This window comes from Microtus pennsylvanicus, chromosome 10, assembly GCF_037038515.1.
Source record: "Microtus pennsylvanicus isolate mMicPen1 chromosome 10, mMicPen1.hap1, whole genome shotgun sequence".
NCBI classification, from domain to species: domain Eukaryota; kingdom Metazoa; phylum Chordata; class Mammalia; order Rodentia; family Cricetidae; genus Microtus; species Microtus pennsylvanicus.
Genome location: NC_134588.1, coordinates 54891084 through 54903995, shown reverse-complemented (window position 1 = coordinate 54903995; position 12912 = coordinate 54891084). Strand labels below are relative to the sequence as shown.

General features: G+C 43.2%; 1 protein-coding gene across 1 annotated transcript in view; it reads left to right on the top strand.

The window, feature by feature from the left end:
* C10H1orf105 (chromosome 10 C1orf105 homolog) overlaps positions 1-12912 on the top strand; it is a 28412-nt gene that overhangs the window by 5863 nt on the left and 9637 nt on the right. Inside the window, exon 4 of the mRNA XM_075988404.1 lies at positions 5708-5785. Coding sequence (XP_075844519.1) covers positions 5708-5785 — 78 coding nt within the window. The remainder of the gene's footprint in view (positions 1-5707; positions 5786-12912) is intronic.

The window sequence follows — 12912 nt, the reverse complement described above, 5'->3', positions numbered from 1 at the left end:
TGTTTTGTGGACACTGGATATTCTTCTTTGTCCCTAAGCCAGGGACCTGCCAAGAAACTGCTAATCACTGTGATGCCAACCAGAGGCCCTGGGCACTGTTATAGGTGCAAAGGTTCCGACACCGGGCTCCCTTCCTCTTCTCCATCAAGAGTCAAGGGGCACAATTTGAACTCTCACATTCCACAGGAGCATTCCGCACTTGTCTTGCAGGGGCCAAGCAGCAGCTGCAGGTACGAGTGTGCCAGAAGCAGACAGAGAGCAAAGACAGGCAGGGCAGTCTGGGAGTGGGAGTGGGCGGCAGACAGTAAGAATAGGATGTATGGAGAGAGAGGGGTCTAAAACAATACCCATGGGGGTGGATAATGGGGAAAGCTTTCAAATGAAGGCAGGAAATGAAACCTAAACATTCCCTCAAATGTTTACCAAGCAGAATTTTCACTAGCCACACTCGTCTAGCATTTCACCTTGTGAAGGTGTCAGAAGCTCACTTACTCTATGTTGAGGGAAAGGAAGTGCATGGGTGAACTGGGCTAAGGCACCTGGAGGTTCTCAGCCTCCTCTGCCAACCTGTGGGGGCCGAGTATGAGCTAGCCAGGACTTGCAGGCTACACACTGATTCCCGCTCTCAGTGCCTTCCCCCACTGGCTCTCCCCTCTTTGATCCGACTTTGCTTTCCTGACCTAATGAAGTCAGATTAAACATGACAGTATTATTTATTTTGCTTTTAGCAGGGCTGTGACAAAAAGCTTTGGCTGAAGCCATTGCTCAATATCAGAGGGTGAGCTGGGAAACAATAAAAGATGAATCCCATTTTCTCACCACTAAGATCTCTTCAGCAGCTATCTCTCCTTGATTCTAAATTGTGAAAGTCATGGCCACCAAGAAAACTACCTCATATGGTCCTAAGTCCTTTTCCTGTTTATATTTATCAAACATGAAACTATAAAAACAATTTTAGAATAATGAGTCTGATTGCTATAAAATGATGGTGGTCACAGAACTTAAATTTGAATAATAGTAAATCTGGATAATAGATACCTGGTTCTTTATTGTATGTTTAATATTTTTTTCTAGTGAATAGTGGGGGAAACTTTTGTACTTACTCTTTCATGGCAACCATGGATATTTTCAGGTAGAGGGGAAGCTGTAATTATTTTATGGGTTTTCTGGAACAGTAAACTGACAACCCTTTCCGTCTTTAAAGGGTATTTGGACAAGTATGCCCTCAAGTAGACTCTAAGGATCCACTATTACCCTGAGGGGAAGAAATAATCTGTCTTTGACCCTTTTATAAAAAAAAAAGACAAAATTTTCTACCTCTGCACCTAAGCGAATGAGTTACCAGATAGGCCTCTTAGACTTTGTGGCTCCTGTTTCCTCAGTGGCTTACTTGAGAGAGGAAACCAGAAAGGTCTCTGTCAGCTAAGTCAGGAGTAAATCAGAAAGATCCCTGTCAGCTCAGTCAGGAGTAAACCAGAAAGTTCCCTTCAGCTCAGTCAGGAGTAAGCAAGGGAAAGCAGTAGATGTGGTGAAGGGCAGAAAGGACGTAGGCAAATTATCGTTATCCCGAAATCAAGCTGTCTATTTTTAAAACCACCATCTGGCACTTACATTTTCAGTTTTTGTTATGTAAACAGGTGTGTGTGTGTGTGTGTGTGTGTGTGTGTGTGTGTGTGTGTGTGTAAGGATGGGAAGAATGAAATAAACTTCAAGTTCTTTATCAAGCCAAAATCTTGGGCCTTGAACAACATTTTAGGAACCTCAGGAAACACTATCCTAAAATAAGATCTTACAGTTGTGAAATATAAAGAGGAGTCTTCAACATCTGGGGGCTGGTTGACATCTGGTTACACCTCTTTGGGCTTTTTACAGGTTGCTGTCATCTTCCTGTTACTACTTCTGTCTGCTGTCTCGAGGGTAGCTGCTCAGGAAACAAGAGACACTTTAACATTTCAGTGTCTCTCACTGGGGAGATGATATCACCAGGAACTTGGCGCTGAGCCTGGCCAGTTCTCTCTCCCTTGCTGCTGCTTCTGCTATACCAGCCTTAGGAAGGAGAGTGAGGTGGGGATGGTGCAGGTCGGAAAGACCTTGGTTCCATGGCTGGGATAGAGCGCATGACCAAAGGAAAGGAGCCCTCTCGCACATGGAATCCAAAATCGTTTATGTCAGCTTTAGATTTGCCTGGTGCTGCTGCCTCCTGGAACTCTGAGCCTACTTACCCTCCAAGTAAAGAGGAATAGAGCAACTCTTCTTGGAAGCAAGACTGGCTGATTGTGGGTCCGAGCTGAGGCATGGCCAAGATTAGCTTCGCTCTTCAAGCACTGAAGTGGCGGGTTAGCAATCCACTTCTGTCCTTTTGGTCACAGGGACCATCAGGAGGGACTGCGGGGCCCAGAGAACTTTCAGTATTGGCTGACATCACCCAAGTAGCAGAACTCAGTCTAGAATGGAGCCCTTCAGTCTCCTGGCCTGTGCTTCTCTGCAGCACCTTACACAAAGAATAACACTACTGTCCTGTAAGATCTCTGTGATACAATGTCGTAACAGCAATCTTTATATATCTATATTTGCATCTGTTAATTCAAATAACTCATCATTCAATATTTAGGTTGTATACCTGTGCCCATTACAGTCTTTAGGAACAGTGTACGAGGCATAGTTCTTGCAGCTAAGTAACTCTTAGCTGGTGGTGGGAACAAAAAGATTGTTTTGAATAAATCAAACTGCAAAGAAAGTTTCACCAAGTCTATACTGGAATAGAGAGGTAGGCATCCAACTCAATCTAAGAGGGTGATAAAAGACAGAGAAGGATGTGGGCTTTCTGAGAAAGGTGAGAGCTAATGTTGTCAACTGGCCAGAATCTAGAATCACCTGAAGACCGTGTTTGCCCATTGTGTTAATAAAGATGGGGAGACCTGCTGATTGTGAGGGGGGATCCCAAACGGAGCACTAGCATGCAAGCATGCACTAAACTCTGCTTCCTGACTCTTAATGCAGTATCCCCAACTGCTTCAGTTCCCTGTCATCTTGACTCTCTGCCATGGCTGACTGCACCTTGGAATTGTGGGCCAGAGGAAACCCTTGCATTGTGCTCACCAGTGTATTTTATCACAGCAGTGGGGTAAAAGCTGTGCCTTAAAGGGTAATGAATTAACAAGGACAGATCAAGAATCTAGAGAATAGTTTAATCCTTTTGATGTCAAAGATTATAGCTACCATTGTTCTGGAACTATATAAGCATTGCCAGGGTGGGTAGTAATTGCTCCTTGGAGACTTCGCTAATATATTTGCCCCATGGCTTACCACCAACTCTGATCCCAACCCATGAATGGCCTCGTAGTATTCTATGAGGTGGCAAGAAGTCTTTAAATGTGGGAGTAACTGATAACAGAGAAGATAATATACAGATGCTTCTACTCCAAATGAGCCAGCCCAAAGATTTCCTCATAGCTGCTACCCTCCATCCAAGTCTTCTTAAACCTCAACCCACCATCAATGTCCCTTCTCTTTGTTCCCTATTTTCTTTCTAAGGTCCCAGAGATATCATTGATGCTCTGGGTGGCAGTTTTTGAGAGGTCAGAAGACCTCAGAAATCTGGGAAATGGATGGCGGAGCCTTAGCTACAACGTAGAGCACCTCTGAGTGCCTGGGAAGACATGGCAGAGAGCTGATTCAGTTCAAAGCCAAGGAGCATACACAGAGAGCTTACTGACCAGTCCCTCTTCTCACCCAAGCCTTTCTCCCACCAGGCAACTAGAATTTTCTAACCCCCAAGGATGATTTACTTGGTTACTCTCCCAGGTTTTGCACACTGTTTTCTGGGCCTGCAGTGCCTTCCCCTTTTCTCATGTACCGGAAAAGTGCCAAATCTGTTGAGCTGTTCCTCTTCTCAGACCCTCCCCTCTGCTTATTACTCCCAGGGAACTCAGCAGTGACCCCCAGCTTCACTGGGGTCTCCTGCAGTTGTTTCTGTCCTAGAACCATCGACACTGCTGGAGTCTGACTCTAAAGTGATCCCCCAGAAGTTTGGGGTCCAGTACTCCAGTTTATGGCACCACAGGGAAAGCTGTGGAACCTTTAGAAAGCCAGTCCCAGCTGGAAGTCAGAGCACTTGGAGAGTTATACCTATCCCTGGTTCTGCATGAGCTGTCTGCTTCCTGGTCCACTGTCATGAGAACTTGTTGCTACCAACATCTCTTGCTGTTGTGGATCAAATGACTCTGTTCTGTCTCCCCAGCCGTGATGAACTGAAATCCCCCAAAAAACAGAATAAACCTTTTCCTTACCCATTTCTTTTGGGTGCTTTGTCTTAGTGCAAAGCAAGGTAACTAATACAGCAGCGGTGCTTGGGCATGCTAATTGCTGGACCACAAGCAGCTAAACGCGAGATTTACCTATTTACCTAGGGGTACCTAATGAATAGTGAATTTGTATTGTCTTCACATCCTCCTGAGAACTTTGTATTATTTATGTATTATATATGGCACCACTCCATATATAGTGACCTCACAAGAAATATTGGTTCTTAAATTATTGAGTCTATCCATGCGCATCCATGCTCTCACCTGCCAACCCACAATGTTAATACTGAGCTGATCTTTTCTCGTGTCCTATAAAGACGAAGCATATTTTAAATATTTGTCCGAAGAATCCAACTTTTGTTGGTAGTATTCAGTCTTCAAACTCCAAACGCCACGTACCTCTCAGGATGAAAGTACTTGTGATCAGTGGGCAAAGGTCACCTTCGGCGCACACTAACCATGCTGGGTAGATGTGTTCATCCTTTCCTGTCTCCCACACCTCCCAGGGCAACAGGAATGAGTCAGGACATACATGGGTTGACCCGAAGGAGAAAGCTTAAGTTGACAGTCTTGTTTGCTTGTCTTTGTGGCGCTCTTCCCACCTATGCTCTATACTTTCTGTGGGTGAATCGCATTACTCTGACGCCAGTGTGCATCAGAAGGTGCTAGATCAAACCTCCAATGTAATTTTAGATTCAAACTCCCATCTGCCTCCTAAGGAAACCTCTCCAGACATGCATGTTAGAGGCCTCTGTTCAGGTATAAATGCTCTGAGGCTCTCACCCATTCTGCAGCAAGTCAGAAAGAAAGCAGTCTGTACAGGGAACAGAAGGGTGTCCCATCCTCCTTCCACTAGCTGTCCCTTTGCCTTGGTTGGCACATCCTTGCTTTCCCAACGAGGGGCTCACAACACATATACAGCTCTAGTTCCGCTGTGGCTTCATGCTCGCTGCTCAGAGGGACTGCGGAAAGATTTATGGGAAAATCTTCATGGAGTCAAAAGGTCTCGGGTCGCTTGGTGAAACTTGTTTCAAAAATGGGGGAATGTGCTGGCTGTAGGGAAACACAGCCCTTCTGCCACATATGCACAGGCTAAAAGGCAGAGATCCTACTGTATTTTATTTCCTAATCCCCAGTGCTAGCTGCCCTTGCATTTCTGTCACTGTATACAGCAGCTTCGGGGCCACCACCTTGTCTGTAGTTGCTCCCTCCTGCTTAAGCCCTTTCTGAAGCTGAAAGGTACAGCAAATCCCAGACTAAGCAGCCACTCTAGAGCGGCTAAAATAAGAATACCCATTTCATTTTTATGAAAGGAAGTTCCCCCTCCCTGTTTTTAACTCTTTTTCTGCCCTGAGTATCTTTCTTATCCTCTCCTCACTCATAACTGTTCCCTTTCCCCATAGGCCAGAAAATACGAGCATGAAAATCTGTCGCCCAGGAACAAGCAACTGTACCACTCCACATGTCGAGAAATGAAAACGGTAGGCAAGAGAGGAAGTTCCCAGGTACAGAACTCCCCCTCCCTCCACTGAAGCTCTGTACAAAGACATAGTGATGGGGCCCTTTACAGGGAAATCTGACAGAGCCAACAAAGGAGGCTGTGGGTTCTGAGAGCAGCATCTGTTGGTACAATATAAGCCACTCTCTCCATTTCAAGAAGCCAAAAGTGAACCAGGATAAGTAGAGATGAGATGAGCCACTCTGGGGCTTGTCATTAGCTACACAAACACAGAGATTCTGAGGGATGTGGAGCTGTTCCTCAGCATGACATCACCACAATACACACACACACACACATACACACATGCACACACACGCATGCTCATGCACACACATAACACACACACATACACACAACGCACACATGCATGCATATGCACACACAACACATACACATACACACAACACATACACACAACACATACACATACACACAACACACATACATGTACATACATACACGTACACACAATGGACACACACATATGTACATGCACACACATGTGCACACACACATACACAAAGTCATCTCCACCATTGTAATTATGAAATAAGCTGCTTGCTTTGGAGTTAGTCATTAATTCAGTCTGAGCCTCGGAAGAAGGCTGGAGAGAGGTTCTGCAGTAGCTTTGGCCAGCCAGAGCTGTCCCTTGACCTGAATAACTATAATTTGTAATGGAAAATAGTGGAAAGAAGGGATGCTATGGGAAAGGAGATCCGGGAGGAAAAGGGCAGTGCTGCCACATGTTGGAGTTGCTACTGAAAAGAGGATTAGGATTAGGGTAGCATGGCTATTAGGGTTAGAATAGGGATATGACTTGATTTGAGGGTGATTTAGCTGACTGTTTAGTGCAGGTGATAAAGGACCACTTTAAGTCTGATATCCAGTAATGCTCCTTTGACTTGAGAAAGCCAGGGCTAAGGTTATAAGATGAAGGGTTAAAGGATGAGGGGCCCACGGACCGAACGGATAAGGAAGGACTCTGAGCTGGGTGACAAGTGAAGGTGAGTTGAGTGAACCTCTGTGTGGCCGAAGCTCGTGGCAAACGCTGCTCTCAGGGTTGCCATCTGTTGGTTTTCCTCACGTCAGGGACCAGTGTTCAACGTGAGCATTGCCTGTGGTCTGGGCTGGGATTTCTCGTGCTTTCATTCCTGAAATCACGTTTAGAGTACCATGACCTCAGGCTAAACTGGCCACGGCCAACTGGAACACTTGGGACTTCAGAAGCTCCTGTTCTCAAGACCTCTTCCCTGACCTTTGCCCCAGCTCAGACCTGAGAGGAGTAGACCCATGTGCCCATGGCTTCCCTGCTGGCTACAACTGCTACAGTCATGGCCTTCCAACAAAATGGTGCCTAGGCTATAGTTAGGACAATGTGGTATTGATACAAGAATAAACATGTTGAGCACTGGAATGAAATTGAGATTTCATAATTAAATCCTTGCATTTCATAACAATTGACCTGTTAAAACAAGGATGCTATCATAATCAGGAAAATTCATCTCAATAAAAGCGCTGGAACAGTTGCATATAAATATGCAAAATAATGAGAGGGTACCTTTCCCTTATAACATATTGAAAACAAATTCTCACAATCCATCAGAGCCTTAAATATGAGTGAAGCCATAAAACTCTTACAAAGATACTTAAGTGAAAACTTTTATAGCTGCTGGTAAGCCAATTGTTTCATATATAATGCAACACAAAGCCACAAGAAAAATATAAATAACGTATCAGTACAAACCCTTGCAGTCCTGGTCACCAGAAAGCTCCATAGTCCTCCAAGCTTGGAGACCAACTAGGGGAATAATCTCAAATCTGTATATTTACTTTATTTTTGAGAAGAAAACATGTTTCCATCAAACCCAACTTACAAAGTTGCTATAACTAGGTCCCATCCTGAAAAAGGAGATAGTGTTCAAACTTCGTCATACTCAAGGAATTAAAATCTCTGATTATCCCAATTCTGATGACTTACTGGCCATTCTGCCAAACCAGCACAAAGACCTGAAAACTCACAAACGGACTTGATTCCGATGTGACCACAGTACCAAGCCCAGATAAGACCCTACACTAAAGAACACGTATGTTTTACCATGGAGGGGGACAAGGGTGCCACTCTCAAAAACTGAGACAAGAGTCCTAGCCCCTGAGACCTAAGGCATTGGCAGCTCCTGGAGGCAGGCAGTATGCTGTAATCCTCCGTTTCTGCTGAACCCCGACAAGTGGCTGGTTATAGGCCCACGCCTCCATTCAGTCTGAGACAAAAATAGGCTTAGTGCTGAGGTCCCTTGTCACTGTATCTCTGTGTATATAACTGGGTATGGGCTCCAGTCACCGCTGGGCAAAGCAACTGCTTGTGGGCCTCTACTGCACTGGGGCCAAGAAAGACAAAGTAGTTACCTATCACCTTCTTCTCCCATGCCCAGTTGTTTATGGGCCCATGCCACCACCAAGACTGGAGGCATGTGCTGCATGATCCCCATTGCCAATGAAAGTCAGAGGTCCTTGAAGGCAGCAGAGCTCGCTCTAGCAGTGCCTCACAAAGCTACCATTGTTGCTACCACTCCTATAGTTTTGATGACCACATAGAGGGACATGCCACCATAACTGTTGTATATACCACACCTACTCCATGTCCCCAGCCCAAGTTCTTTTGAACCCCAATCCAGCACACCTTGCACTCAAAGCTTCTGATTATCGTCAAAGACTTTATAAGGAGATTGCGCAATAGCTCCCATCAGCCCCAAAGCCAACCTGGCATTCCTTGACACATCTTCTAGAGTAGCGATTCTCAACCTGTGGGTCATGACCCCTCTGGGGGTTGCATATCAGATCTTTACATTGAGATTCATAATAGTAGCAAAATTACAGATATAAAGTAGCAATGGAATAATTTTATAGTTGGGTGTCGTCACCACATCATGAGCAATTGTATTAAAGGCTCACAGAATTATGAAGGTTGAGAGCCACTGTTCTAGAGAAAGCCCCTTAGTAAGAAAGTTGCTTTATAAAAGTAGTAGAGATAACCAAATCACCAGATATTCAAATTTTTTTTGTTCGTTTTTCGAGACAGGGTTTCTCTGTGGTTTTGGAGCCTGTCCTGGAACTATCTCTTGTAGACCAGGCTGGTCTCAAACTCACAGAGATCTGCCTGCCTCTGCCTCCCAAGCAGATACTCAAATTTTAACAGAATCATGATGAATATTAATAAATCAAGGTAAGTGGATGCTTCCAAAAGAGCACAGTAATATTCTAGCAATAGGTAAAGAACTGATGAAATGCCTGCTGAAGAACCTCAAAGAGTGGCTATAAAAAAGCTCACTCATATCAAGAGGATATAGAGAAGTGAATGAAATTGGAGAAACAATGAATGATGTGAATATAAAATTCAGCAGAGATATTTTTAAAAACTAATAGAATTTGTGGAAAAGAAGAGCTCAATAATATTGATTCTAAATAGTCTAAACCTTAACACTGGACTAAAAATATTCTACTACTAGAATAATTTCTAAACTTAAAAATAGGTCTTTAAAAATATCCCAGCCATGGAGAGACGGCTCAGTGGTTAAGAGCACTGGCTACTCTTGCAGAGGACCCGGGTTCAATTTCCAGCACCCACATGGCAACACTCAACTGTCTATAACCCCAGTCTCAGGAGATTGAATGCCCTCTTCTTGCCTCCTCGGGTATCAAGCATGAATGTGGTGCACATACGTACATGAAGGCAAAATACACATACACATAAAATAAATGTTTTTAATAAAATAACATAAAATATCCCAGCCAATAAAAATGAAAAAGATGGGAAGGAAGGAGAAGTAAATAAGACAGAAAAAGGAGAGGAAGGTGGGGATAAAGAAATACAAAAACTGAAACCTTTGAGAAATTATTAAATAAACAAATATTCACACTTTTGAGTATCTGGATGATAAGAAAAGGGAAAGAGACATAGAAACCCTGTTCAGTAAAATAATTACTGAAAATTCTCTATCTTGGGAAATGTGGTCATCCAGTTACAGAAGGGCCACAGGTCTACACACACACATTACTAGAAAAGATCTTCACCATGGTAGGCTATATGCCAACTGTATTGGACAAAAACTTCAAGAAAGGCACTCAGTAATATTTAAGGGAAAGTCCTCTAGACTGATATCAAATTTCTTAGCAGTAACATTGTAGACCAGGAGGAAATGGAATGACACATACTAAGTTCTGAAGAACAGTCAACCAAAAAAATACTATACTCAAAGCTATCCTTTAAGAATAAAGACTTCAAGAACAGCAAGAATAAGGAATTCATCACCACCAGGCTGGAATTAGAAACAAAGCTTAAGGGCATCCTATGCCAAGAGGAGGAGAAAAGCAGCCACAGTCATAAAGACATAAAAAACAAATGGAAAATCAAATATCCAAAAGAGAAGTAAAGAATGATCAAGCTTGCCACTCTGCACAGTAAGGGAAGCAGACTAGAACAGAGGATGTCACAGCGCAGTGAGATATCTCCATGGTAGCACAAGTCTGGCAGCTTGAGTTCGATTCCCAGAACCCACACAAAGGGGAAGGGGTGAACTGACTCCACAGAGTTGCCCCCCACCCCATGCATGCTGTGACACGTGTGCATACCCATACACAGTAATAATACACTTCTGAAATTTTTAAAATGGCAGTCAAAATAATCGGAAGAATTTTATAAAATAGCATGAACAAATCTTTTCAATCATAATTCTGACTGTAAAAATGGCATTTCTTTCTACAAAAATATTATTCTTCACTCATATAATGCATTTGGACCATGATATTTCCTCCCTCCTCTCCTTGCAGTCTTTCCCCCCACCCAGGTCCACACCTCCTCCTTTCTCTTCAGAAAATGGCAGGCATCCCAGGGATATCAACCAAACATGGCATGCCCAGTTACAATAAAACTAGGCATATGCCCTCATTTTAAAGCTGGATAAGGTAACTGGTAGGAGGAAAAGGGTCCCAGGACAGGTAAAACAGAGACAGTTTTGCTCCCGCTGCTAAGAGTTCTGCAGGAACACCAAGCTACACAATCATAACATAAACATAGAGGATGTAGGTTAAACTCCTACTTTTTCCTTGATTGTTGGTTCAGTCTCTGTGAGTCCCTGTGAGCCCTGCTTAGTTGATTCTGTGGGCCATGCTCTCATGGTGTCCTCGACTCCTCTGGCTCCTACAACCCTGCCTAGCCCTCTTCTGCAGGATTCTGCCTAATATTTGGCTGTGGTTTTCTGCATCTGTTCTCATCAGTTGTTAGATGAAGTCTCTCTGATGATGCTTCTTAGACTCTGGTCTACAGGTATAGCAGAATATATTAGCAATCATTTCAGAAACTTTTTTATTTCCAGTCATGGTTGGTTCTACCCTGGGTCTCTGGGCCATCCGCACACTGGCTCCTGGTTTTCCAGGCAGTATCTAGCATGAACTCCCTCTCGTGGCACAGGTCTCAATTTGGACCAGTCATTGGCTGACTGCTCCTGCAAGTTTGGTGCCACCTATACCCTAACACATCTTGCAGGTAGGACTAACTGTAGGTCAGAGGTTTTGTAGTTGGGTTGGTTTCCCAATCCCTCCACTGGAAACCTTGCCTGATTACAGAAGAAGGCCGGCTCAGGTTCCATAGCCCCCACCACTAGGAATCTTCACTAGGGTCACCCTGGTGGACTTCTGGCAGTTTCCATTGCACTACATTTCCACCTTGCATCTGAAATGCCCCCCAATTCCAGTCATCTCTCCCAGCACTCCCTCCCTCTACAACCCCCCATCTAATCCTCCTGCTCCCATCCCCACCAGCCCCCAGTCTACCCACAAAATCTATTCTATTTCTTCTTCACTGTGTCCCCCCCCCTTGGGAAGAATGTTATTTCTTAATTAAGATACAGACTGGCTGCACGCTACAAAAATAAGACCTACTGACACAGCACGTACAAGAAATTGACTTCATCACTAAAATAGACTGGGAGTGAATAGATAGAAAATGATCTTCCACACAAAGAACACAAAAGTCAACAACAACAACAACAAAAAACCTATTCAATCAGACAGAGCACCGAATGAGGGACTGTGAAAAGAGACAAAGGTCACTGTAATCCCTTTAACAGATGTCACAATTGTACATGTGTGTGCAGAGATGTATGTATGTATATGTATCTGTGTATATACATCTGAAAAATTCTTTTTCAACAAGCAGTATATCTATGGGAAGACACAGGACCCAGTGCAGTCATAATGAGAACTTTAAAAGCACAGCTTTCATCAGTGAATAACTAGAAAGAAATACAAGAATTAAACTATAGTATAAGTAAGTGGACCTAACAGACGTTACAGAACATTTCTTTTTTCTTTCTCTCTTTTTTGGTAATAATTATAATTACATTATAATTACAGTCACATTTAAATTTTTATTTTTATTTTTTCTTCTAAAATATTCTCATTATTTTATTAAAATAAAAGTCTTTTTTATGTTTGTACACTGAAAATTTCTTTTTTTTACTTTATTTTTTTATTAAAAATTTCTACCTCCTCCCCAACCCCCATCCCCACCCCCTCCCTCTCCAGTCCAAGGAGCAGTCAGAGTTCCTATATAAATGGAAAATGAGTCAAAGATTGTAAGTCAAAGCATTTTCCTTAAACAAGCTCATGTCTACGTGTAAAAATTCATGTACTTTCTTAAAAATTCACAGTGAACACTTTAAGAATGTATAAAAACAAATATGTGACAATAGTATAGAAAATAAACCATATTTGAAAGCACAATTGCACAGCAGGTGCTATGGGTATCACAGGTTAATTGATACAGAGTTATTTTAGTAAAGAAAAAAAGCCACTGTGAGTTCCTTTTAGGTAGTGTCCACCAGTGTGCAGTCCTTAAATCTCTTGAGGAATCTCAGGAAACCACTCCCACACTCCTGCTCTTTGTTCCTGGCTTCCAGTTTTTTCAAGAAATATTGAATTTATGAGGAAACAACTCTAAGCATTATAACTTTCATCTTCACGTCAAGGTCTCATGGGAACTGCGATCCAAAGTCATCTGCACCTGTGAATGTCTCTCTCACAAAACCAAACTACAGAACCCTTCATCCAAGG